General features: G+C 42.0%; 2 protein-coding genes across 2 annotated transcripts; both read left to right on the top strand.

Moving 5' to 3' along the window:
- Nucleotides 1–1,056: 1,056 nt before the first annotated feature.
- Nucleotides 1,057–9,934, top strand: TMEM52B (transmembrane protein 52B). Its single transcript, XM_070410694.1, has 5 exons — nt 1,057–1,658; nt 3,580–3,623; nt 5,655–5,693; nt 6,207–6,373; nt 8,595–9,934. The coding sequence occupies exons 1-5, from the start codon at nt 1,380–1,382 to the stop codon at nt 8,837–8,839; spliced, it is 774 nt and encodes a 257-aa protein (XP_070266795.1). The 5' UTR covers nt 1,057–1,379; the 3' UTR covers nt 8,840–9,934.
- Nucleotides 9,935–18,115: 8,181 nt separating this feature from the next.
- On the top strand, nt 18,116–26,582 carry GABARAPL1 (GABA type A receptor associated protein like 1). Its single transcript, XM_070410693.1, has 4 exons — nt 18,116–18,475; nt 22,932–23,010; nt 24,040–24,158; nt 25,312–26,582. Exons 1-4 carry the CDS (start codon nt 18,386–18,388, stop codon nt 25,375–25,377), a joined length of 354 nt encoding a protein of 117 aa, XP_070266794.1. The 5' UTR covers nt 18,116–18,385; the 3' UTR covers nt 25,378–26,582.
- The last annotated feature ends 1,288 nt before the right edge of the window (nt 26,583–27,870 follow it).

Raw genomic sequence — 27,870 nt, 5'->3', positions numbered from 1 at the left:
TGTATATAAACTTTATCAGCTGATAATTCAATTTTGAAAATGAAATGTATTTTAATAAACACTGCCTTTATAATTATTCAAAGTGTGTGTATACATTTTTGTGGGATACCCTATATGAATGAGAAAATTAAGGACTTGAGAAATAACTTAATAACTCAGTGGAGGGCCTGGATTAGAGTCCTGCTCTTCTTTTCCTATTAAATACCTTCTACCTTGCCAAGCTTTTTGCTGAAATTTGGAAAATACTGTTCATCTTAACACCAGTTTCCTTACATTAAACAAAAAAAGGTACTGCTCATTTAGTTTTGGAACTGACTGGTTTTGAATCATCAGTGTCATATGAGACTTTTATCTCACTGATTTCCTTAGCTAAAAAATGAATAACTTTATATTCTCCATTCTTACATCACATTGTCATATAGTATGAAGGCTCTTGGATTCAATCCTTCTCAACAGTTGCCCTGAAAAATGACTCAATAAAATTAGACTTTCAGAGTTAGAAAAGGTCTGAAAGTTGGTTTTACTCAGTTCTTATGAAATAGATACATTTCCATAAACTAATGTCTAATTTTTTTATGAAATACTTTGTATTAAGTAAGTAATTACCAACTTAAGTATAACTCATGTAAATGGCATTCATTTGTTCCTATAGATACGTTTCTTTACAAATATTATATGTTTTTTCCATATGTGCTTATTTTTACTCTTACCTAAGATTTTATTTGAAAGAGAGAGAGAAAGAGAGAGAGAGAGAGAGAGAGAGAGAAATTTTGGAACCCAGTTTGTTTGTTTTTTAAGTCTGTCTGACTATTTGTTTCAATGGGAATTGAAGTCAGAGTGGACAGGAATTCAATGGACATGACCCAGAAATTCTAAATTCTAATCTCCAAATCTGTTTCTCCAAAGATGGGATGGCTTTCCAGTTCATTTGGCAACCTCTCAGTCCTCCTCCAAGAGTTGGGAATAAATGACCCAGAACCAGGAGAGTTGATTATCAACATAGTGAAGGGGAGGGTTTCCAAGAGCAAGAGAGGAGGCCTAATCACGTGGAGGGCCAGTGAATGGGGTTTGGCGGGGTGACTTTCAACCTTCAACAGTCACCTGGTGTGCTGTGGGGAAGAACCAAGAGGATCACTCCTTTTCTGATGGAGAAGAGCAATCTCTCTTTGATCCTCCTCCAAGTCAAGTTTCTCCTCACTGCCTAGAGAAATATCTAATTCCGAGGACTGATGCGTCCTCGTCAAACGTCTTTCTTTTGGGGGCAGTGGGAGAAAGCTAAGGACATATAGGAAAGGACTAATAGTGGAAGGAAAGAAAAGATAAAGGGGAGCAAATGTGGAAACCCTCAAACCAGGAATAGAAAAGAGAAAGAAGGCAGGATGAACGGGAAGGGAAAGATCATGGAAAATAAAAAGCCCAGGGGAATAAGAAGAGAGAAAGAGAGAAAAGAAAACAGTGATTTATTGTTAAGAAAAGTGTCTCTCCTAAGTCCTCTAGGTCAAGAAGTCAGACAAGGGGCAGAGCACGGAAAGGAAGCAGCAGAACATGGAAAGCAGGTAACGGACACCCAGTGCGTGACCCCGGAGACGCAGGAGTTCAGCCCCATGGGACTGAGAGTCCACACCTTGTTGGCCTCTACCCTGGTCTATTTCATCCAGGTAAGTTGTGAAAATGCGGGAATAACGCTTTTGTTTTTGTTTCTTGGATAAACCAACTCTCAGACGAATCTGGGGGAAAACGAATGAGGGGGGAAGACAAAAGGGGTTAGTGGCAAATGAATAACTAGAATGTTTCCTTTATGGTATAGGGCGACATAGTGCAAGTGTGACGAATGATAACATCAGTGAAACAGGGGACAGAAATTAGGGCAACCGTAGATACAAGTCAGGTATCTATGGCAATTTAGAAATGCCACTTCCGAGTGCATATTTCTCTCTTTTAACATTTTATCACTCATCCCTCAAATTCCCAAGCAAATGATCAAAACTAGGTGTGTCATTCTCCTAAATGGACTTTCCCACATCAGCCCTAATACTATTCTTGGAGTTTAAAGGTGCCTCCATTAAATTAAAAGAGAGGAAACTCTTTAAAAATACTTTGGATCTTTCATTTTTCTCCCCACTAGAATTCAGAAGCCCCTGAGTAACTCATTTAGCTGGGAGAGGGGTCACTGGACTAAGGGATCCTGAACAACTATCAAGGGGAAGTTTACACAGCTATGAAATCCGTTAAGGAGACTGCCTACTATCAGGTTCCTGTTCCACTTCTAGCAGGGCGTGGACTGTGTCTGTTTTGCTTCCTGTATAACAGTCAAATTAATGTCTGAAAATATATTTCTTTTTCTTGTATCTTCTTTTTTGCTTCTTCTTCTCTCCCTTGACCTTCCCTTCCCTCCTTTTCACTTTTCCTTCTCTTTTTGCAGCAGGCCTGAAAGAGGCATTTTATCTGCTGAGAACTTTCGGTGTTTCTAGCCTTTAGTCAAGAAAATGAAACCAAGTACCAAAACTGGGTTGAAGAAACTCACACTTTGTCATCCTTAGTGGTCAACTATTTTAAATTAAAACAAAACCAGTAGTTTCTCAAATGTTATCAGCAGAAGGCAGCTGTTAGATCTTTTACAAAATCCTTTTCTGATACATTAGAAGTATGTGTGCACTGCTCCCCCCTCCCCATAAATCCCCAAGTAAATGTAAATCTCTGTCCCTTTTTAGAGGACCTTTGTGGTCTTTGTTGTTGATTTCCTGAAATACCAAGTCTTTCAAGTTATTGGAAGAGAGAAACAGTTTCTAGAACAAATGTTTACCTAGAGAGGTTTTTGAAGGAGAAAGTCAGCCAAAATGTAAGGTAGGAGAAAGAGTGGAAGTTTCTTTCTTTACAAGGAGTTGAAGGGACTTGCTAACAATGTCAAGGAGCTGTTAGAGCAGATTTGTCCCTGGTTCATTTGGGTTTCATTTGAGTTATGGCCGAATCAAGAGGTGTGTGCAGGTGGTCATGTTACTTAAACCCTTATGCCTCGGTCCCTTACCTATTTAAAGTAAGGTTAAATATAACCACCTACATGGTTATCACGATGAAATGTTAAGAAATATTAAGAATGATCAGCCATTTGACTGGCATATAGTAGCTACTCAACACGTTTTCTCAAATTCTTCTTCTCTTGTATGGTAAGTTGTGGATGGACCGAGGGAATGAAAAAGAGCAGTGGGACAGAATTCATTTTGTACTGGGCACGCGTTAGGAAGACAGTCACAATATCCTGACGGACAGGTCAGGACATTTCTAGGACAAACGAATTGATATAAATGCTGCCTCTCATTCACAGGGCAGTGATGCTCAGCCACGACCATAAGAAAAAAACGAACAGATTAGATATTTGTTCTTCCAGGTTCTCCCACCTCAAGTGCAGTAATGGATGGGTATCGGAGAGATGGAAACAAACAGTCTTGAACATGGTTGACCCCATGACCTTGTCCTCGCATTTACCCTGCTCTCACCAACTGATCTAACATAGCAGTCATAGGCTGGTGGGCAGAGAAGATCAGACAGTTTCCCTGTCTGAGACTATCTCCCTTCCTACAGCTTCCTTGGGCAAGATGTGAGGAGAGCTGTGTCAGTCCTGAACAGTAAGTATCTGAGAGTCCAACTGCGGAGGAAGGAGAGACCGACAAAAACATCAATACCCAAAACAGGGTCAAAATGTCATCGGCTATCTGTGACTTCCCTTATTTCTACTTAAATGGGCACTTAGCCCACAGACGGGTTATCCCAAAATAAAGACATGCATTTTTGTCATCTGAAATACTCAGAATAAAACTGCTGACAGCGTTTTTTTTCCAAAGCCAGTTTTAAAAGCAGCCGACTTAATCATCGCAATTTATGCAGTCATAGAGATTTGCAGAAGAGTTTCTTACTCATGATTTTTAGTGACTCATGCAGACAGACTGGATTCAATATCTTAGTCACAGTCAGATTCATGTGGGTGATTTCCAAAGGTACATCACCGCTTCAAATCTGGGGCATTTTATTTTTTAGGGCATGTTAATATTTATTGCAGCCTTTATTTAGCTATTACTTTGAGATAATTACCCCTTAATCTAAACCTATCACAATTAGGTCTTATGTAGACACAAAGAATATAAAGGGAAAAGATTCATTCCACTTAGAGGTAAACTAGTAAAAAAAATCAATGACGGTTTCGATCGAAGATTTGCTCAGGCTGAAGGAAAACGCATATTTAGCCATGGGAAGAGTTTCTCAATGCAAATATGTTATACCCAAGGGAAATGGTGATGGCCTTGGTTACTTTCACACTCTCTCTGAGGTTTCAGCATCACCATAGGAAGAGTCATTCTAATAGAATCAGAATCACAGCATAGAGCTATAAAGGGCTTTGAACAATGGGGGATGTTCAAATGGAGATTATTACGCTAAGTGAAATAAGCCAATCAGAGAAAGACAAATATCACATGATCTCACTTACATGTGGAATCTAAAGAGTAAAATAAACTGATGAACACAATAAGGGAAAAGAGGGTAGGGGTGCGGGGGGAATGTGAGAAAACCTGGAGGAGACATTGTTCAGTGAAAATGCCAACTGTATGTTCCACAACTGCGAAACCACGGAGATGTTAGAGTACGTATTTCAATAGATTTTAATAGATAAATATATCAGAAAGTAATATTAAATTTACTCCGTCTTTAAAGATAAACAAACATTTTCCTTTACTTCCCCTTCCCACTCCTGAGCTTATCCCATACTCCTTCTCTCATGCAATCCACATTTTTATCCCAATAGAGAAAATGTATAATTGTCCTAGTTAATTCACAATATTTAATTAGCCTTCATCATTTTGAATTTGGTTTATACATTTTCCCCATTTTGTTTGGCCTCAGCCATCATGTATATCAGTTTTGATTCTGGATGAAAATTTAGGGCCTTTTTTATGGTGGGAGTTTTTATGGTGGCCTTTTCTGCAACAACTTGTAATACATAAATTATGAATTTCTTTGTATTGCTTTCATGCTTATAACCAAAATTTTCTTTATGTTTAAATTTTATTGATCTCAAAATATATACAAATGTTAACTTTCACACCCATTTTCAAACTCTTTAAAAATATATTTATTGATTTCAGAGAGGAAGGGAGAGGGAGAGAGAGAGAGAAACATCAATGATGAGAATCACTGATCAGTTGCCTCCTGCACACCCCACATTGGGGATCGAGCCTGCAACTCGGGCATGTGCCCTGACTGGGAATCAAACCGTGACCTCCTGGTTCATAGGTCAACGCTCAACCCTTGAGCCATGCCCGTCAGGCTCAACCTCTTTTAAACTCGAATTGGGAAGTTCTTTCTTGGTAACTGTCATCATAACTATTTACAATAGTCATGGCTATATTTTCTATGAATATTAATTCATGAGCAATACTTTAGTCTGTCTTATAGTGATTTACAAAATGATTTACATACTGCCATCTATCATAGAAAACTATTTAAAGCATCCCATTACACAATAGATTACATTGAAGTTAATATAGCCTGGGATGCTTTATCATAACAAGGGATCATATTATTGTAACTCATGGTTTTGATTCTGGAATCATAATAGGAATTAACTATACTTTTATTGCAAAAACTTTATTCTTTCTTCATAGTTGCCTGACTACAGATTGGGTACATCTCTGGTATATATGGTAAGTTTCAGCTATAATAGCCACTGTTTTTATTTGTTTGTTTGTTTAGTTTAAATATATTTGACAGCAGGAAAAAAAAAATGTATATGAGACCGCCAGCCTACTTACTTGCATAGCATCGCATGGAGTCGTTTCTTTACTTCATCACCACCCTATGTGACAATATGACAGGATTTCCTATTTCAATACCATCTTCCCGGGCAACATCAACAGATTATTGTCTACATCCTCAGATCAGCTCTAAAGTAGCCTATAGAGGCTACTTCAGTAAAGTAAAAAGCAGCCCCTCCAAGTCATATTACACCTCTTGCTAATTTTCTAACAAATTGGCTCTGCCTTGCTGACAAAGTAAGGAAGTATAACATGTGAAGTGAAAGCCTTGGAATTAAAATGTTATAATTACTCTATAAAAGATCCACACAAGAATCAAACCGCAGACGTGGAAGGCTGATTATGCCAAAGTTAGGAAACGCAGCAGAACCCAGAGCTCTGGTGCTGGTGGGCTCCTTGCAGGTTGCTGGTGGTAATTGGCGCCCTGCTTCTCCTGTGTGGCCTGACCTCTGTGTGCTTCCGCTGCTGCCTGAGTCGCCAGCAAAATGGGGAAGATGAGGGCCGGCCACCCTACGAAGTGACAGTCATCGCTTTTGATCATGATAGCACTCTCCAGAGCACGATCACCTGTGAGTACACTACTGTTTTTATGGGAAGGGCACCGGGTTCAAACACTCGATCAGGATGGTATTAAACACCTGGTTGAACAGTAAAGAAGCTGTAACTCAGAGTTGTTTTAATGACCGGAAGCCTGGTGATGCAGTGACCTGTGCTGTCAGCCACACTGTAATCACAACCATTGTTCTTGTCTGATGAGAGAGTGAAGGAAGAAATGAAATGCTGGAGATGATGTTGGAAATGTTTTGTGAGAAGAATTACCCAATTCATAAATAGTTACGATTAATAAAATGGGCTTAAGCTCTAAGCATACCCCTTTTTTCAAAAATGTCTTGGGCCCTAGCTCATTTGGCTCTGTTTCTCTCTCTCTCTCTCTCTGTCCTTCCCTCTCCATTCCACTCTCTCTAAAAATCAATGGAAAAATAGCTTCAGGTGAGGATTAACAACCACAAAAAGTCTTGGATTTTGTAAAAACCCACATGTTCTATCTGGAATTATTATATATTTAAAGAAATCTGTCATGTGTACTTTCAGTTATTTATTCTCCAAGTCTTTTTGTTTTTGTTTTTTTATATAAGAAAAAGTTTATTTAGAAAGTCAGAGAAAGAAAAAAGGAAAAAAGGGTTGGGGGCGATAAAAAAAAAAAAAAGAAAGAAAGTCATAGAGGTAGAGGAAGTGAGCTGGAGAAGAAACGGGCTTGGGAAACAGTGTTACGGAGGCAAAAGAAGGACCCTTGCTGCTTAGGATCAGAGAGAGGAGTGGAAAACTCACCTAGGGGAAGGAGCGGGACGGGCCTGGGGATGCCCCACAGGGAGCTGCACTGGGGCCCCTCCTGAGGGTATGTTTCTGGAGGTCTCAGGGGGCATCTCAATAGCATATTCATCAGTTTTTCAGAAGTGCTCTTTCAGGGTCCTAGTCTCCTCTGATTGGGAGACCAGGGCGGGGGAGGGATAGAGGGGTGCTCATAAGTCAATGCACTTGGTTCTGATGATGTCAGTCCTGGGGCCTCTTGTCTGGTTTTGCTGCATTTCTGGGCTTGGGGCTGAAACACAAGGAGGCCTAGGTGTGTTTTATGCTGATGGAAACTGTCATGGAGCTTAATGCTTCAGGGCTATTCTCTGGTTCCCCCTCAAAGGGGGCGTCTAACCCTCATAACTAGCAACATGCCAAGAGAGGAAAGGTCAGGCTGAACTGCAGAGATCTAAAGAGCAGGATCAGAGATAAGCTAGAGGAGGAAATGTTACCCTGGGGGTGAGGTTCTTGTTTTCCCAGTTTTGCTGGGCACCTGGGGCTCTTCACCCTGGTGACCTTCTCGACCTGGCCCATCATCCTTGCTCTGCTCATATCTAACTGTCTACCACAGATGGGATCTATTCTCCACCTCTTGATACAGAAAGTATGAGCCTCAACATTCTTTTGATGATCATAAGACACTTTATTTTCTTCTGTTCTCTTCTTTATAGTATAGTCTTTACTAAAATTGCAGTGCAAATACCAGGCAGAACAACAGGTGGCAAAACACTGTGATTTTCTTTTTGCAAAGAGAACAATGTGATGTGTTGTCGCTCACCTTTCCTGCCTCCCGGTCATTTTGAGAAAAGATAAATAAGGCAGAAATACATATTTCTAAGGAGATTGCAACATCAGTGGGTCGGTCTAAAGCAGTGGTTCTCAACCTTCCTTATGCCGCGACCCCTTTAATACAGTTCTTCATGTTGTGGTGACCCCCAACCATAAAATTATTTTTGTTGCAACTTCATAACTGTAATTTTGCTACTGTTATGAATCATAATGTAAATATCTGACATGCAGGATGTATTTTCATTGTTACAAATTGAACATAATTAAAGCATAGTGATTAATCACAAAAACAATACGTAATTATATATGTGTTTTCCAATGGTCTTAGGCGACCCCCATGAAAGGGTCGTTCGACCCCCAAAGGGGTCGTGACCCACAGGTTGAGAACCCCTAGTCTAAAGGGTTCAAAATCTGCCAACGATGGTGGAATATGGGAACCCCATTTAGATTATTCGAGGATACCAGAGAAGACAGGGTCTTTTAGCAGAAAGTGAAGTTGGTTTCTAAACAAGCTGCACAGGGTTTCCATAACATTTGTGGCAGAGTTGACAACGAGTTTGGTCAGTTGTAAGGTAGAGGGAAAGAGTGTTGTAAGCCTGATTTCTGAGGATGTCACATTTACTCTAGCTCTATTCCTTCTCCCCTCACCAGCCCTGCAGTCAGTGTTTGGCCCGGCGGCACGGAGAATCCTGGCGGTGGCCCACTCCCACAGCCCGCTGGGCCAGCTGCCCTCCTCCGTGGACACCCTCCCAGGGTATGAGGAAGCTCTTCACATGAGTCGCTTCACAGTGGCCAGGTGTGGGCCGAAAGCACCTGACCTACCCTCAGTGCCAGAAGAGAAGCAGCTGCCTCCGGTGGAGAAGGTGTCTCCTCAAGGAGAACACGCTCCAAATTGATGGGAACTTCGGTTTTATAAATGGGGAGGGGGCATCCGCAGAGTCGGTAAAGATAGACAAATGGAACATTTTTTTTGCTACCTTTCAGAAGATTTAGGATGAATCTAAACATCATCTAGTGGAACACATGGATTCCAACGCTTCATTTCCAGCCACATATATTTTCCGACATGGAATGCTCTAATCAAGAACTCTCCTTATTTATCCAATACCAAAATTTGCAACTAACCTCTAGCAATGTGTCAAATATTTCTTGAATTCCTCCAACTATTGAGTTCCTTCACCCACATGATACTGCAAGTTGCTCTTCTCTACCAGCGCCTGGGTAGAATACACTTGAGGAGCCATAAGCATTAATGTACCAAATTCACTTTTCCTCTTGAGGGAACACCCACTTTGACACTGAATGACAATGGTCATCTTGGACATCATGTAATACCTAACTGGACATCCATAATCCAGGGGTGGGATTGCAGTGTGGGCTAGGAGAGCACAGTATATATTGAAATGCCAGATATAAAGGTCTTTCTTTCACTCTGGTCCTACCTAACAGTGGTATTGCACAGAGGACAGTAACAGTTCTATTCAGTTTTCAGTTCCTCTGCCCTGTGAACACACGCATGCACGCACGTGCTTGAGCACACACACGCACCCTTTTCTAACTTTGAAAGAATAGTATTGCTTTGCTTCTTTTCTCCTGCCTGAGTTGACCACTTGAAACCAAGTATCTAGTGACAAGCACTAGATTCTAGTGGTGGCCTTTCCTGCCACCTAGTGGCGCCATGATAGAAATGCATCCTCCTATCTGCACACCTCTCCATTTCCGGGAGCACAAACTGAACCAAGCCTAAATGAGATCCTTCCCAAGGCACCATCCCCTTGTGCCATCTTAAACTGCCCACGTAGCATACTACCTCCAAAGTATAATACTATTGGAAAATTGAGGAAGTGAATTCTATTCAGCAGTGACCTTAGATAACCCAATGGAATCTTTAAAGCACAGTTTTCTCATCTGTACGATAGGCAATGATAACACCTCACAAGTTTGATGTGAGGGTCAAATAAACTAAGTATATATGACAGATTTGTAAAGTATTATGCACCCGTGTTTTTTTTATTCTTGATACAGATGTCTGATTTTCATCTGCCTGCCATGATCCTACTGAAAATTATGTCTGATTCCTCCTTTTGCTATGTTCGTGCTAAGTCACACCTGAAGTCGCTTTATTTCATCAATAATATTTGTTAATTGAGGTAAACAACTAAAGATATGCAACTCCTGTTAATGTGTTCTGCGTAGAGGTAGGGAACATTTGAACAAACTCATTTATTAGGAAATTAGCTCCAGTACTCAGGGAGACATTACAGAGCCAGGAATGGCTGATTAGGGCAGTCAGTGCCTCATTAAGTACATTCTTGGAGGAATGCTCACTCAGCCCTGCCAGAGGGAAACTATTCTGAGTATAACCTGCTGGTGATCTGCGTTTTTCCTGGGTCATTTGTCAAATTGCCTCTGGAAATTGTTGAAATGCATGAATTGTTCATAGCACGAGTTGGCCTTGTTTTGCTGCTGCCAAATGAATCACTTTATCATCACACATTCTGTGAAATATTCTTGCTTCATAGTTTTAAATTAAAATGTTGTCAGGTATAATAAGATCTTGGAAGAAATCCTATCTTATTCTAAAGAGATCTCTCTGCCCCATCTCTCCCTGCCCTTATGCCCCTCTAGTAGCTACATGGAGTTCACTCCTGTCACCATTCCATTTTGTCACAAGCTGGTAGCACCCATGTGACTTCACTTCTTTATCTACTCTATCTAAGATATCTGTTAATAAGCTCAATCACTTTAGCCACTGTTCTCAAAAAATTTTAACCCCTTTAAACATTCCTCACACCTATTCTTCAAACTTTAAACATTGGTTCATTGAAGCTAACTGATTTCTCCCCAAAGCCTACACTGCTGAACAGAAGAGCTGCAGAAAATCTCTCAATGCTGCTGATTGAGGTCATTTACAAGGTCACGACCTCCAACACACCAGGACCATTTACCATTTCTTCTAGATTTTCTTTAGTAATTTTTCCATTCCTTTCAGTAGTTATTCAAATTTCAATATTTCTCTTCAAACCTCACACCCCATAACCTACTCATTAATTCTAGGCAGGGGATTTGTCCTCTTAGTTTAGAGAGGAAATCAAAGCTTTCAGGTAACTTCCTAGCCCAAAGCTACAACCCTTGTGGCTCTGAACCTCTCCTTTCCTCTTTCCTTCTGTCTAAATGAAATAGATGTCCTTCCTGCTTCCCAATAATAATATTTCTAATTGTGTGTTGTATTACATTTGATTCAATGGAAATTATGTGCCAAGAATAGTGCTGAGGCAAACTGGAGGTATAAAAGTGTGCAAGAAACACAGGGTCTCTGACTCTTGGTCCTCACAAAGCTTAAGAAAAAGCAAATCTACATATATAAAAGCCTAATATGCAAATTGTCCCCACGGGAGTTCGACTGGAGACCGATCATTTGCTATGATGTGCACTGACCACCAGGGGGTGGCGTGGAATGAAGGAAGGCCCTGGCTGGCAGCCAACAGCCGGGGAAGGGAGGCCCCACCAGCAGCCATGGAACGGAGACCCTGGCCAGCAGCCAGAAGGCCCTGATCGGCCCTGATCAATGGCCAGGCCTAGGGATCCTACCTGTGCATGAATTTCATGCACTGGGCCTCATATATATATATATATATATATATATATATATATATATACAATATAATATATATTTCAAACATGAAGAGTGCAAAGAACCATTGGGAAAGGCAGAGTGATGAAGAGCATTTTCAAAGATGTGATACGGTTGGGTAAATTTGAGAAACTGAAAAAAGACTGGAGTAGTTGATTTAGTGAGCTTAGGAGGGAGCTGCAAAAATGGAGTCTGAGAGAGACAAGGGGCCTTGGGGGCAAGGAGTATAGACTATATTTTACATGCATCAAGAAGTTATTGAAGGATTTTAAACAGTAAGTCGCTTATGCAATTTGAATTTTAACAGTGAGTGAATGCTACAGGAAAAGGGACTGGAGCAGTAAATGAAAACATGAAGACCAGATGAGAGGCTACTGAAGAAGAGTAGATAAGAGATGCTTGTGGATGGGACTACCACGGTGATATTAGAGATGAAAGTAGCGATAACTGTAGGGATTTGAAAGATATATTGGGATACCATCATCAGGATTTGCTGATAGATTGGAAAGGGAAATGTTGTAAGAGAAATGAGCGAAAAATGACTCCTAGATCATTGAGCTGAGCCAATACATGGAAGGTATTAGTGTTTATTATGATGGGAAAGACTGAAGAAGACCAGATTTAGGGGTGAATTCAAGGCAGTGATTTCTAAAATGGGGAAAAGGCGTTTCATAAACTTGGCAAAATATAAGCCAACTTAATCTAAGATAAATCTTGTATGTGGTTATGAATGAGATATTCAACTTCCCATCTTCCTTCTTCTTCCTCTTGCTTATTCTTTAATTGTTCATTTTCTACTAGCTTCTTCACTTTACTAGGACAATACAAAAGTTTTATATGAATTATGTATTATAAAATGGAAGGAGAGTATAGAGCTGAAAAAAAAGTGCCCATCGTTAAGCCTGTACTAAATGATTCAGACACTGGACTAGAAGACGATGAGCTACTTAATGTATTTTTAGCAGAAGAGTTCCATAATGTGATCAGTGTTTTAGGAAGATATTCTGGTGAAAGTCTGAGATCTTAACTGAAGTGTGAAGAAGTCAGGTCTTAATTCCACCTAGAAGCCTATTGTAAAAGTCCTAGTTAAAAGTGCTGAGGGCCTTGCTCAGCTGGCATGACTCAGTGGTTGAGCATCAACCTATGAACCAGGAGGTCAGGGTTCGATTTCTAGTCAGAGCACATGCCTGGGGTTGTGGACTCAATCGCCAATAGGGGGCGTGCAGGAGACAGCTGATTAATGATTCTCTCTCATCATGGATGCTTTTATCCCTCTCTTCCTCTCTCTGAAATAAATAAAAAACATATTTTTTAAAAAGAGTTTATTTATATATGGGTATGTGGGAATAAAGCAAAAATGGGGTTTATGTAACCAACTTAAGAGACAGGGAGGAAAATTGCAAAGTCTGGGAACAGCAAGCTGTGTTTTCTTTTCCTTGGATAAGCAGATTGTCTGGAAGGTAATCAAGAGGCCATAATGGGAAATCTGCCCTTGAGCAGGCTGTCTGACTGGGAAAACAATTTGAGTGATTTATGGATTGGCCAAGATATATTGAGAGTTCAACTGTGGAAAATATTTTGCATGCTGTCTCTGAGTAATGTTGGCCAGGGTCCTTCTGTTGGCACCTTCACCCTGGTGAAGCCAGAAGTATACTTTCGCACTTCAGAAAATCACCTCATGATTTTAAGAGTTTGAAATGAAAGTGGTAGTTACGTTTGAGTTGAAACCTGACAAATTAGAATTCTAAACACTAGATATACAGGATACGAGCATGTTCTGTCAATGGGCAAAGGTAGAAATAATGAGAATGTGAATCGTGGAGAGTGTTCAAAATGTTAAGGGATATAATAAGAATGAATCTGGAAAGACAGGTTGGCATTTTTATGGAAGGCATTACATAGGCGCTTAAGCAGTTTGATCTTTATCCTGCGTGCTATGAAAGCCACTGTTAAGTTTTTGAAGAGGGGAAAGAGATCATGTGGCTTGTAAGATGTTTTGGCTGTCAGGAGAGAAGAGATGTGAGATATAGAAGACAGGGAGACTAGTCAATGGCTGTTGAACTGTCTACCTCACAGACACACTTCTTCAACTTTTTTCATAAAAGTTATAGGCAGAGTCATGAAATAAGGCGGGCTACATGTAACACCTCTTTATTTCAGCCTCACGGTACTCATGCTTTAATTGTTCATGTTGCCCTTTGGTGATTGCAGTCCTTGTTTGGCAAGTGATATCAATGTTCCAAGTGTCTAGACCTTTCTTGAGTACCAGTTTGTATATCCAACTTGCCTGTCCAGGATCTCTCTTACTGCCCTCTTGCACTAACTAGATTTAGAATTTGCTCTCCCCTATGGTGTTAATACTAATTATCATAGGTGGTATAGTTGAGTACTAACTACCCTTTCCCTCTCTCAAAAGTGTTATAAATTCAAACTCAGTAAGTACCAAAGTAGATAAATGCAAATTCAATTCAAAGGGGACAAAGGTTATTAAAAGTCAAATAACTGGCAAGTACACATTACCATTTGAATGCCCACAGGGCACCATTTGGCTCTCCAAACTCCCTGTGAAGGAGACTAAATTGTAGAGCAGTGATGTAATTTGCAGGGAGCTGAGTGTCTGAGCTGGTTTTACCCTCAACTTCCTAAGACTTTAAAAAACAAACTGAAAAACCTTTTGCTCTTATTTTTAAGTTTAATTTTTATTTCCTTTCATCAAATGTATACATTAATAGAGATTTAAACGTCAAAGAGCTCGAAAGGGCTTGCGAAGTAGCACCTTCCCATCATATATATATATATATATATATATATATATATATATATATGAAAACTTCCCACTTTTTAGCTGATTCTGTAAATTCTGCATTTCTCCAAATACTATGCATATGTTGCATTGTCGAAGATGAAAATTTAGCCATTTTTTTTTTATTACCATGATCCCTATCTTTGCTACTATGGGGAACGGGAAAAATTCCTCTTTCCCCCTCTGGTTCTTTTTGGCTGGCTGGAATAATCAAAATAACAGGAGGCAGATTGACAAGAGAAAATCAAAGTTAATCTTCTGTGCTTAGGAACCCCACCCACATGAGAGAGTCAGAGACCCTGCATACATGAGAGGTTCAGCGATAGAAAGGGGGATTGAGCTATATAAGACATCCTGAGCTAGAGGTGAGATACGGTGCACTGGGGGCTTCCAAGGTCATTGCAGGATGATAAGAAGAGCAGACATTCAATATTATAGTTTGCCTTGGCCTGTACATTGGCAGGTCAAACACAGTTATCTCCGATAATCTCTTACGGGCAAGGTCTCTAATTCAAATTCCTCCAGATAGTCAAGGGGAAGAGGAGTAGAAGTTTCTCTGGAACCTAATCTAAAATCTCCAAGTAATCTGTATTCCACTGAAGCACATCTTGGGGTGGCTCGTTCTGGACCCCCACACCACTGTAACACTCTGAACATTTCTTGTGCCCTCCTATCTTCTAAATATAGTTACTAGTGTATCACAATTTTGATTATATGAGTTCAATGGGAAGCAGGCTTTGTGGGTTAATACTTTGGTTCTTTCCCTTACTTCTTGTCCAATCAATCACGGTGTAGTTACTTAATAGTTCTATATTTCAATTTCTTGCTGTAAAATTGGGATAAAGTGAGTATATTACATTATTATGTGAGGACTATGGGGGTTAATAGACACATACTATACATAAAGCTTGTATTTTAAAACATTAGTAACTATTAACCACTTTTACTACCTTGGTGATTATCCTTATCGCTCTCGTGTGTCAAATCCTGTTTCCTGTATGCCATGTCTTTTCCTTTCTTGGTTTACTTACCCATTTTGCAGGTGCTTCCTGAAAACAGACACACAAGCAATGAAATTTTGGTTTCCATGTTTAAGGAATGTCATGTACTACCCTTATACTTTAAATGATAATTTAGCTTGTCACAAAATTCCCTTAGGATTTTTAAGGCAAAACTAGCTGTTATAATTAAAATCTAACTTCCCTTCCCCATTTTCTGAATTCTCTCTGAGACACCTAGTATTTGAATGTTGAAACTCTAATTTGCATCCTGTTGCCCTCTTTCCATCTGTCTTACTATTTTACTTCCTAGGAAATGTCCTCAACTTTATTGTAATGTTTCTATTGAATTTTTCCCCAAGGTCAACAGAGAATCCTTAACCATGGAATGATATTAAGAAAAGAAATGACACATTGAAATAGTGTTACAGGGGAGTTGATGAGACCTCGATTCTTGCCTTCTTGAAGGAGAGATTTCAATCAAGTGACAAAGTTTAGGAAAGCAAGCAAGACTTTATTGAGGAAAGCAAAAACACTTAGGACAGTGAAACTAGGCAGGGCATAGAAGTAACAGGAGGCCTAGGCCCACTGGGAAGTCAGAAAAAAGGCTCACTTGGAGACAGGTTCAAGGGGTTAGCCTTGGACGACCAACCTGCCACTGCCTATTGCTTCCATGGTTGCAAGTCTCCTGAGGTCTCTGAAGTTGAGGAGATATGTGTCTGTGAGGGAAGGAGAGTGGGAGGGGATGGCACAGGCATGCTCTCCAGAGGGAGAAAGAATTAGGACCTTCATTCTCAGGGGTTTTAATTGCTGGGTGTTTAGGGGAGGTCTTAGGGGAGAATCAATAGAATATTCAGCATCTTTATGCTGATGTAGCAAAATGAGATTTATTCTCTTAATTTGTCTGTCCTTGGGTGTGGTTGGCAAATGGCGATAATTGGGGTTCTGTTATCTGTCTTCGTGAGTAGAGTGATTTATGCTATTTACCCTGTGGTTGGGGAGGTGAAGTACAAACCATTTACTCTTAAGTATCCTTGGTTTAGGGAAGATAATATTTACTATCAGGTGGCTGCAAACTGCTGTTTAACTATCTTAGTTTCCCTATTCTGCTTGTCCTGAAATTTTTCTAGCTTCTTACTGCTCTGTAACAATATGGTTTTATTATATTTATTCTGGCTTTAGTGGGTCTTCTCTCTCTCTCTCTCTCTCTCTCTCTCTCTCTCAGAAATGATAAAGACAAAACTTAAAGACTAATTAAGAATGCATTTGAATAATAGTGATGGTTTTAAAACATGTTCACAGATTCTTTAACATTCCTCCCATCTCTGGGGTGGATTTTCACCCATAAAAATGATTGAAAGATGCCAGGGTGAAAAATAATTAACATCAAGAAGTAGGGCTATACAATTCACTTTCCTGTTTCAACAGAACAGCTTAGTTTCTTTTATTTTGTGGTTTTATTTTTTAAACCAGAGACACTGAGACTTGATACAACGTAGGTGACAGGGGCTGCCCTTTGTCTCATACAGTTTTTAAAAAAATATATTTTTTATTGATTTTAGAGAGAAAGGGAGAGGGAGAGAGAAAGATCAACTATGAGAGAGAATCATTGATCGGCTGCCTCCTGCATGCCCCCTACTGGGGATTGAGCCCACAACCCAGGCATATGCCCTGACCAGAAATGGAACCCTGACCTCCTGGTTCATAGGTCCAAGCTCAACAACTGAGCCACACTGGCTGCGCTGTCTCATACAGTTTTCAGAACTTCCTGAGCTTGTTCTGGGTAAGCAGCCCTTCCTCACACTTCTTATACTTTCTGCTGCCCTTCCCCAAAAGGTCCCTGCCATTAAGAGAGGCTGGAAAAGCCCTAGTCCCTTTGATTCTTGGGGAGGTAAGGGGAGGGCCCGCCACCCTTTCTGGTGGCACTTTCTATTCACATTGGGGACATTTAAGCAGTAGTCCTACCTATCCTTCAGGTAAATGCTTGTATAAGAAAAAAAAGAAAGTTTGAGAAGAACTACTGAGTTAATCACTTCAATCTTGATATTTTCTTTCCCCATCTTCTGAGCTAACAGGAGAAAGTGAATCATTTCTATATTTGAGCATGCATGCAGCCCTTGGAGTCATGGCTGACACCCCTCTGGGGACCTTGATTACACTTCATGCCCTTCACCTAATACGTCTCTTCGAATTCCTGAGTCACGATTTGTTTATGTTCCTGTTCTAGGCGCAAACGGCAGCAGGAACACAAACAAAATGACGCCAACGTGGTGAAGGAGGGGTCACCGGCTAAGGAAGCCAGCCTCGCCCCCAAGGTGCCCGGCGGGTGCAACTGAAGCACCAAAGGGCAACATGCAAGCGCAGGGCATGTCTGCACCGGCCAAAGGAACCCCAGGACCCTCGTCCCCGGTTTCCCCAGATTCCAGATCCCAACCAGCTGGAAAGCCCTGGTTTTTCCCCCAGTGTGTTTGTTTTTGGACCCAACCAAGACACAGCGAGAAAGAGGGAAGAAGACATCTTTAGAACATTTTTTTTTGTTTTAAAACCTTTTTTCATGTCACACTCTCCATAGAATAAGAAGTATAAAATCCGTTTCCGTTTGCAATGGATTCTATTCAGGACAAGGTTAGATAGGAAGAGAACACACTGAAGTCAACCACGTGTCTGTCCCCCCCCATCCCGCGGGGTCCGGGGCGCCGGGGGCGGGGCGAAGGGCGGGGCGCCGTGACGTCACAATCCCTACGCGCCGCCGTGTTGTTTTGTGTTCCCAGCTTTCGGGGAAAGCCGCCGCGGGTTCTTCACCGACCGGCTTGGACCTGCAGACGCGAGGAGCCGAGATCCCTGCCGAGAGCTCGGCCTAGAGCTGCGGTGCGGCGGGAGCTGCCATTTCCGAGGCGATCCCGAGACGTCCTGACATTTGGCGGAAGGAGGCCCGACGCGAGCGACGCAGCCATCAGCCCTGGAGGCAGGCCCCCGCCCGGGGATCTTAGAAACCCTGCGGTTCATCATGAAGTTCCAGTATAAGGAGGACCATCCCTTCGAGTATCGGAAAAAGGAAGGAGAAAAGATCCGGAAGAAATACCCGGACAGGGTCCCTGTGAGTTGCGGGGGAGGGGGAGGGGGAGGGGGACATAGACGGGGGTGTGGGGGGGGGCGGTCGTGATGGCTGCCCTAAGGCGCAGCGGAGCCCCGGTCCCTGCAATTACTTAACCCTGCACGCCCGTCCCTGCCGGGAGAGCCACCGGAACGGGTGCTCCGACTGCGGATCTTTAAAAACCCATTTTCCCGGGGCCTGTACCCATCTTGGCAGCGGACCGCATCCTCCCGCGGAGCCTGCGTTTGAATGACTCAGCGGTATCCGAGGCTGTGTGGGTTGGCAGGCGCTCAGAAGGTGGCCCTTTTGTGCGAGGACGGTTAGGTCGGGCCCGTCTGTTTGCTTCCTTTAGGGTCGCAGGGGAACTGATTTGGGAAAAATCTCTGGTTGTTGCTCCCATAGATGTCTGCCTTAGCTGGTGCTCCCTTAATCGAGTTGACTTTTGGTCCCCATAGCATTGGGTTTGGGAGGCAAAGCTTCGGAAGCCAGTGGGTCTTTTTTTTTTCTTTCTTTTTCATTCTGTTAGGGTTGGGGGAGAGGGCAAACGGCGGGGGAAGTGCCCCAAGACCGGCCTGGCCCGGGAAACAAGGTCACGTTCTCTGCGCAGCAGCGGGGCTGCCTCGTTCTTCGCTCCCGGGCTGTGGGGGCAGGCAGCTTCCTCCGCTGCTTATTCTGATCAGCTTGTCATTAGACACAGTCAGGAAGGCCCGGGCGTTTTTCTCTCGGTTTTTGGACCCTGGTTAATATAACTGAGGAGGAACAGAAAGGGTATCTTTCTGCATCCGGGCGTTTTTCCCATCACCATCCCCCCGCCTCCTCCCCCCCCGCCGCCTTCACTTGCCCGGTTTTTCTCTCCTGTGGGCTACACAGCCCGATCAGAAAGCAGAAGACTTTTAAGGGTGTTAGAGGGAGCAGCAACCTTTATATTTTGGGGATGAAGGAGCAGAAACTTTAGATTGAAATCTCTATCTTCAGGCAGGGACATTAAGATCCATGTGGCACATAATTTACAGGTAAAGGAATTCCGATGATCTGATGTTGCTTTCTTGACCCAGCAGGTATGCTTAGGCCTCCTCGCCGATCCTTATCTAAATGTCATGATCTCACAGCCACCAGGGCAATCTGGTAGAAACGCGGAACAGCCCTTTTCCTCTAAGGACGGTCCTTTTCCTATAAGAAAGAGGAGGCGTGAGGGCTGTACCATTCTCTGGAAATTGCACACCAAAAAGGATCCTTCGCTCATTGCTTCGCTGGTCTCTGGCTCTTGGGTGACTGCTTCTAAAGTTTCTCCCAAATCGGGTGATACTCCACTCTCCTATAATAACATCTAGAAGTGACAGTTAACTATTGATAGTTGGCCGTGTACCTGAGCATATTCTGCCTGTAGTCATTCACTCTGTCTTAATCATCCGCCCACCATTATAATCTCCATTCTACAGAGGAAGACTGAAGCACAGATAAACGAAGTAACTTCCTAAAGGCTTCACACAGCTGGTCTGTTGCAGACCTTGGATTGCAGCCCTGCTTTGGGTCCTTCCTGCTGTAATGCTCCTCCGTGTCAAATACAGTTCTATCAGAATTAAGTGTGTGCCCTGTGTACCTCACACTATTAGGTATCCGATGTAGAGAATAAACTGTTGCTTCCGTCAAGAGTCCAGGGTAGTCTGAAGCTCTGTTCTTAGTAGCTCTGTGTAAGTCACCAACTCTGAAATGTACCTGTTCCTAAATCTAGTTAAACTTCCTATGTTTCCTTAACATTGAGATCCAGCCCATTTCCATTTCCATGCATTCACCCGGAACGTTTCAGCTAATTCTCCCTATTCCCTTCCTGCTGCGTTTGGTATTAAATTTTCACAAAATGGTATAATTTGTAAACTATTTGGACCATCACTCAGACCTCATCGTCCCTCCAGTTAAGTTTTAACCAGGAATAAGCCTCCCAGCTGCTCCTTAGGTCCTCAGCCTGTGACCTTCTTTCTAGCTGTGACGCAGGAAGAAGAGCTTTGCTGAGTTCTGAGGTTTGATTCCAGTTTGGGGTAGAACCTGAATCTTGTTGAAGTGTCTGCTTACCAAATAGAGGGTTAGAGTAGATTATTTCCAAACCCCCTTTCAGCTCCACCGTTGATGGGCGGCGGTGAAGCAGCCACGTACCCTGACTGCTCACACAACTCAAGCTTAGCCCCAGCAGAGTCTCTAGAGCTGCCAAACCTGAATAGGAGTGATTGTGCCTTGAGAGAGAAGGGTTTCCTGTGACATTGCAGGAAGCTGTTAGGCACAGGTTGTCTTTTTTTTTTTTTTCACTGTCTATTTTTTAAATACATGGACAGCCCCAAGGAGTACTAGCCACATTCCATTTCACAGAAGAGAAAACCATGAGCAAAGCCTCCTGCCCAGAGCTCACTGTAAGAGAGTAGCAGAGTTGGGATTCCTGGAAACAAACATTTTCTGGTAAAGCAGTGCTTCACTCCTCTCCTTCCTTTTCCTCTCCAAGCCCTCCCACCTAACCCCCCTAGCGGATGTCTTCTTTGCAGTTGGCTTTTTTTTCTGCTTCCTTGTTGTGGTTTCCTTCTTTTATTTTAAAAAAAAAAATGATTTCAAAGAGCAAGAAAGAGATAAAAAACATCAATGATGAGAGAGAATCATCGATTGGCTGCCTCCTGAACAACCCCCCCCCCCCACTGTTTGGATCGGGGGCCCAAAACCTGTGACCTTCTGATTCATAGGTTGACACTCAGCCACCAAGCCACATCGACTGGGCTTCTACAGATTTTATTTTTAAGTGTCATGCTCCTTTGGTCTTAATGGTATAGGATTATTTTTCTCTGTATACATAAAATAAGTTTTTCACTACTGTGTTTTTTTTAATTTTATTTTCTAGAGAGAGGAAGGGGGAAAGAGAAACATTAGGGAGAACCATCAATCAGCTGCCTCCTGCAGGCCCCCTTCTGGAGATGGAACCCCCAACCTGGGCATGTGGGGGACTTGAACTGGCAACCTTTAGATGCGCAACCAAGTGAGCCACACTGGCCAGGGCAGTTTTTCACTATTTTAATCGGTCTCCTTAAATTTAAAAGCTTTAGACACTTTCCTCTAAGCCAGTCCTTGTGTTTAGATACTTCTGTATAATTCACAAAGCATTTTCACATAAAATTTTACCGGTTACTCAAGTCCACCGTATCAGTACCATCACTTTGTAAAGGAGATGTTGGAACGTTACCATCTTCCCTTTACTCATTGGAATGCTGAAGCTGAGGGAGGTTAAGTGACCTGTTGAAGATCAAACAGCTACTAGGGATACTTGACCATGTTTATTTCTGCTTCTTTGCTTTTCCTATATTTTCCAAATCCTCTGTCTAGGGTAATGATAGTTTCTAAACTAAAAGTCTAAATCTCACGGCTTTATAATAGATTTTAAATATTTAAAATTTAAATATATAATATAATATGCACGGATTATAAATCTATAAATACTAAATATGCTTTTGTAGTATGTAACTTAAATTTAAACATATTATTTAAATATTTAAAATGTTAAATATTTATAAGTTTTCTATTTTATAAATTTACATGAGTAAAAAGTCTTTAATTTTTTAAAAATATTTTTTAAGTTAATTGTTTTAGAGAGAGAGGAAGGGAGAGGGAGAGAGAAACATCATGTCAGAGTGAATGAAATATCGATCAATCGAATGGCTGCCTTCTGCAACGAGCCTGCAACCTGGGCATATGTTCTAACCAGGAATGGAACTAGCAACCTTTTGGTGCACAGCATGATGCCCAACCAACTGAGCCACACTGGCCAGGGCAAATCTTCAATTTTTACTCCTCCTATGGAAATCTATGGTTTTTCTAAATTTTCAAATATAGAAATATTTATAGACATTGAAAAATCCCTTGAAATTTTAACATAATATTGATAAATGGGTTATTGTACTGAGATAGCACAGAATATCACACTGTAAGAACTATTTTACTACTTATTCTTTTGCTTAATAAAATAGTGTCTTGAACTTTTTTTTGTGGTCATTCTCAAAAATTTTGACAAAGTATAAAATTTAAACCACATCATCTATAGTTTTAATAAATGGCATTTATAAGAAAGAAAACTAACAGGTACTCTGGACCATTTGAGAAGACCTAGGCAACCTTAATGCTCTAATTAAATACCCAAAGGCATTTATCCTATAGTATACCTGACGGGTAACTTGTAATTACTTAAAAATCAAGATTCTTTTTACTTTTCGTCACATGCCCTGTCCGTCCTCTTGTTATTGCAGTAATAAAACTATAACCTTTCTAAGAAAGCCCGTTTCCCCATATATTTGTAAGGGAGAATAAGAAATAGAAAAACGTTCCTGGGACTAGTCAAACCCACTTCAAATGGGGAAACGGTAGGACGTGGAAGGAAAAATACTAGGTTGGTTTCCGTAGTTTTCATTCCATTCTTTGACTCTCCTGCCAGGTGATCGTGGAGAAGGCTCCTAAGGCCAGGGTGCCTGATCTGGACAAGAGGAAGTACCTGGTGCCCTCTGACCTCACTGGTAATGCTCTTCTTCTCTGACCTTTCCCCCCATAGCAAAGCGTTCCCAGTCCTTCCTGCGTGCATGAGATTGAGACTGAGGACGTAGGTTGAAGAAAGTAGGGTTCTTCAGAAAGTTAGGTTATTCAAAATGGTGACATAATTATTGCCCATCACCAGTCCCTTAAGCATTTCGCATCATAGTGCCTTGTTTGATGCAGGCACAGAAAAGTATAAACCACTGAAAGAGATCAGATGTCTATTATTTAAAGCACTTAACATCATCTTTGTTACTATGATGTCACTTTATTCCAAGAGGAAAGCCAGATTAATTTCTTGCGTGAATCACATTTTAGAGGTTCTCAAATGATTTCCTTGTCTCCCCAAACAACATTTTTTCGGTTAACGTTTTACAGATACTTTGGTTAACGCTTGGAATTGCAGAGGATATATTCATTCTTCACTTTGATCCTTAGTGGAATTATCACTAAATCCAGGAGACACTGGAAAGATTTTTAGATATGTTTGCTCTAGAGGTCTTAGATTTAAATATCAGCCTCCTAGAATTTCTTCAGTGTGCTCCGTAAAAGGGAAAGCGAACTCCATTCATTGTCCCAGCATTGGGATGAGTGGTGGTGCTAAGATTACTGGAGTCGAGAAGACCGCTTCCCATGACTAGTTTGTGTTCGGAAGGAAGTGTGTTTCAAATCAGACTTAGACAATGCTGGGGCTGTTGCAGTCTGGATATATAGTGTTCCCTCAAAGCTGTCCTCAGGCTTAGCGTGGATATGCTAACATCGGGTCTAAATTTGCATAAATGAAGGTAAGCTCCTATTTTCTGAGGAATAAACTGCTCAGTGGCCTATTACAAGTACAAGGGAGTACAAGTCTGAGTTTCACTTTATTTCTGTCGCTATGGGACAGTAATGGGCTCTGTTCAGATGGTATGTCAAGGTGGTACTTTAAAGGGAGCAGGTGTAGCAGGATTCTCCTAGTCCCTTGTGTTCTCTCCTCTTGCCTGTCTTTTATAAAACCTTCTTCCTTCATCCAGTTGGCCAGTTCTACTTCTTAATCCGGAAGAGGATCCACCTGAGACCTGAGGACGCCTTATTCTTCTTTGTCAACAACACTATCCCTCCCACTAGCGCTACCATGGGCCAGCTGTATGAGGTAATGGTCCTGGTTACAACAATACGGACAGGTCTGGTGTTCTCCGGCTTTTGTTCTAGTGCATTTTGATAACACACCTGGGAAGTGGAACAGGAGGTGTAGTCTATCAGGATCCTCTTACTCACAGCAGGCACTGTGAGGCTCTGTGTGATTAGACAGCACTGTCCTTTAGGAATAGAGCAGCTACTAAATGCAATCCCTTTTAATTCTTGTTCCTGTCTTGCCTTGCCTGGAGTATTTTTATTTTTTTAATATATTTTTATTGATTTCAGAGAGGGAGAGACAGACAGAAACATCAATGACGAGAGAGAGAGAGTCACTGAGCGTGTGTGCCCTGACCGTGAATTGAACTATGACCTCCCGGTTCATAGGTTGCCACCCAACTACAGAGCCACGCTGGCCAGCCTTGCCTAGAGCATTTTAACATGGGATTATCATTATTGAAACAGTAGGAAATGGCTTTTGATTGTGAAAATTTCAAATAAACAAATTTATAATTAAGACCAAAATCTTTAAATTGTTTTAGCAGGTAAACTCAGCTGGAGAGAATAATGTATGTGATTTTTTAAAAATACATATTTTTATTGATTTCAGAGAGGAAGGGAGAGGGGGAGAGAGAGAGAGAGAAAGAGACATCAATGATAAGAGAGAATCATTGATCGGCTGCCTTCTGCAAACCCCACAGTGGGGATTGAACCCCCAACCTGGGCATGTACCCCGACTGGGAATCGAACCACAACCTCCTGGTTCATAGGTTGATGCTCAACCACTGAGCCATGCTGGCCAGACCAGTGTTTGTGATTTTATTTGGTTTCCTTGGTAAACTGTCAGAATCCAATATGAGAAAACTATAGTGTAGGACTTTGTCTTGATATATCACCTAAGAGTGTAACTTATTCCTGTAAGGATTTCACGCAAGATGTTGCCTCCTACTGTGCCCCCTTAGTGAGTTAAATAAACTTCGAATATTCTAATCTAATTGTTATCCCGTGGCATATATTCCCTATCAGTATATATCTCAATGTGCATGTTTTGTTGTATCTGTGTTTTCCTCGCTAGATAGAATGAGCTTTTAAAGATAAGGATTGTGTTCTGGTCATGGAGATAATGAATGGGATGATGTTTTCTGACTTGTCCTCATCTCTTCCCCTAGGACAACCATGAGGAAGACTACTTTCTGTACGTGGCCTACAGTGATGAGAGTGTGTATGGGAAGTGAGTGGTGGCAGCCCAGCAGATGGGAGCACCTGGACTCGGGGGTAGGGGGAGGGAGATGTGTGGGATGTGGGGAAGAGATCGTTAGCTCCCACCATGGAGGAGACAGAAGGTGAAGACATCTGGAAACACTACACCGTACACACCGTCATCATATTTTCACCTGCTCAACTGATATTTTTTGCTGCTTCCTCGGCCCAGGGAGAAAGCATGTCAGGACAGAGCCGTTGGATTAGCTTTGCTTGAGGAATGGAGAGGATATAATTTCATAGCATTGCTGCGAATTAATTTTTGTGTTTTTTTGTTTTGTTCTGTTTTTTTTTAGAAGAGACAGGAGGTGGGCAGGTTGGGGCCAGAGATGATTGTGGACTAGCATCGACTTTCGGCTCTCCCTTCTCTTCAGGCAGAGATTCTCTTTGACATTTGCACAATTTAGCTGGGGGTAGGGGAGGGGAATGTTTTAGGACTACTGGTAGTGGACCACTCCTGGGACCAAAAGAGACACATTGTAATTCAAACATTGTGCCCCTCTCTCCTATCTGTACACCTCCTCCTCCTCCATCTCCTCCTCCTCCTCCTCACCACGTCTCCCCCCCTCCCAGTCATAATCTCACAGACATCAAGCACCACCCCAGTGACGGGGATAGATGTCGGACAGAAATTTAGATGGCGCTCACTTTAGGAAAATAAGGGCCAGGCCTGAAGGACGTGGCCATGAAGGTAGTTTTGATAGCATTAACTGGAACTGATGAAGTATTGAACATCTCTGCCTAACCTGCTCGCTCTCTGGCACCCTTAATCCCACCCCTACCTTGGAGTTTAATGAGCCTCAGCCATTTCCAATCACAGACTCAACGGATGTCCTCCCTCCCTGCTGTCCCTTCTGTCTCAAGGCACAGAAATGCTAAGTGATGGCCAGCTGCTTCCCTCCTGGGGTTTTCATTTACTGCAGCTGCTAGTTAGAAAAGTTGGAGAGGATGACTTTTAGTAATTCGTGGGGGTTCTGTTGATTCTGATTATTTTCACTTTAGGGGTTATTCTGGGTGGGGGTGGGGAGCACTCAGACATGACATTTCAGCTCATCTCTTGCTCACGAAAAGGGTTCTTCCTGTGGGGGAATCTGGGTGTTGATTCTGTCAGCTGCAGGTTCTTGTGTAATGTTTATGCTGTCAGGCCAAGGAAATAAAGTAATTGTATACCTTAAAACTCGCCGTGAGTTCAGAACTGTTGTCTTTGCTTAGTATGCATTACAATGGATGGCAGGTGGAGTCTCTGAGAAGAACATCTGAGTGGGTGACTGTTGGCAGTATTTGTTCACATGTGGTCAGACGTGTACAAGTTTGCTGACCAGGAGCTACCATCCAAATGTGCGTGTGGAGGTGGGGCAGTGCGGCGCGACGGTGGTGTGTGCGTGGTAAATGCTTTGTCACTGTTTTATGTGATTTTCTAAACTGGAGGGGGAAGACCGCCTACATCAGAATATAGGGGGTGGAATTGGGGATGTGCAAGTGCCTAAGCCTTGTTCCAGATTTTACCCACTCAGAATCTCTGCGTAGGCGCCTGCATTTTTAATCCCATGATTCTGCTGTGCACTGAAGTTGGAGAGGCGTTGCTCTGTACACCTGGTTTTGCTCTAAGTCCCAACTAAACATATTCCCTTCACATCTTGGTCGGAGTGAGGCTAAAGCAGAAAAGGCATGTAGGTAAGGCTCCTGGGGTTATACAAGCTTGGGTTTTCTGACCATTGGAGTCCACTCTGTCAGGGACTAACACATGAGTGAGCAGTTGGGGTGCAAGTTAGGAGACAATGAAAAAAAGATTAGTAGACACTGCTTTCTTAACTTCAAAACCTGCCTTCGATACTGTAATCTTGCATCTGCATCTCCAAGTGGTATCTACCTCTGCAGTTTCAGGTGGTTATGAAAGATCCATGGCAGGACTCCACCCACCACCAAACCACGCCCAGTGTACCCACTGAGAAAGTGCATCCAGGATTGAGGGAAGGAAGAAGCCCGAGCCCAGCAAGCATCACATGAAGAAAATTAAGAAAAATTGTAAGGAATTTTGATGTTGACATCAAAGCACTGGGAATAAGACACCTGTCACTACTGGCAGAAAAATATTTAGGTGTTTCTGATAAAGCCAAATGGAAGCTAATATTTGAATTAAGATATGAATTATATTTTTAAGGTAATGGACTTAGTTACTGCCTAAGAATGAAATGGGACAAATGTTTAAAACAAATAACCCAGGCTGGTTTTGCTCTGTGGTTAGGGTGTCAGCTTGTGCACTAAGGATCACAGGTTCGATTCCTAGTCACAGGCACGTAGCTGGGTTGCAGGTTCGAATCTCCTGGCCCTGGTCAGGGTGCATGAAGGAGGCAACCAATGGATGTTTCTACCCCACTCCTGTCCCTCCTCCCTCCTACTCCCTAAAAAATCAATAGAAAAAACATCTTTGGGTAAGGATTAGCCAAAAAAGGTAAAAATAAAAACAA

Source organism: Myotis yumanensis, unplaced genomic scaffold (genome assembly GCF_028538775.1).
Source record: "Myotis yumanensis isolate MYYU_CA2020_CCGP unplaced genomic scaffold, mMyoYum1.0.hap1 SCAF_3, whole genome shotgun sequence".
Lineage (NCBI taxonomy): Eukaryota > Metazoa > Chordata > Mammalia > Chiroptera > Vespertilionidae > Myotis > Myotis yumanensis.
Note: the sequence above shows the minus strand (reverse complement) of the source record. Positions and strands in the feature narration are given on the sequence as shown.

What these genes read in the sequence shown, in the direction of transcription:
- TMEM52B (XM_070410694.1), top strand. Translation starts at nt 1,380, where the DNA reads ATGAACGGGAAGGGAAAGATCATGGAAAATAAAAAGCCCAGGGGAATA. An exon ending in GTACATCTCTGGTATATATG is followed by an intron (nt 5,694 to 6,206) that starts GTAAGTTTCAGC and finishes GGCTCCTTGCAG; the next exon opens with GTTGCTGGTGGTAATTGGCG. An exon ending in TCTCCAGAGCACGATCACCT is followed by an intron (nt 6,374 to 8,594) that starts GTGAGTACACTA and finishes TCCCCTCACCAG; the next exon opens with CCCTGCAGTCAGTGTTTGGC.
- GABARAPL1 (XM_070410693.1), top strand. Translation starts at nt 18,386, where the DNA reads ATGAAGTTCCAGTATAAGGAGGACCATCCCTTCGAGTATCGGAAAAAG. An exon ending in AATACCCGGACAGGGTCCCT is followed by an intron (nt 18,476 to 22,931) that starts GTGAGTTGCGGG and finishes CTCTCCTGCCAG; the next exon opens with GTGATCGTGGAGAAGGCTCC. An exon ending in CCATGGGCCAGCTGTATGAG is followed by an intron (nt 24,159 to 25,311) that starts GTAATGGTCCTG and finishes CTCTTCCCCTAG; the next exon opens with GACAACCATGAGGAAGACTA.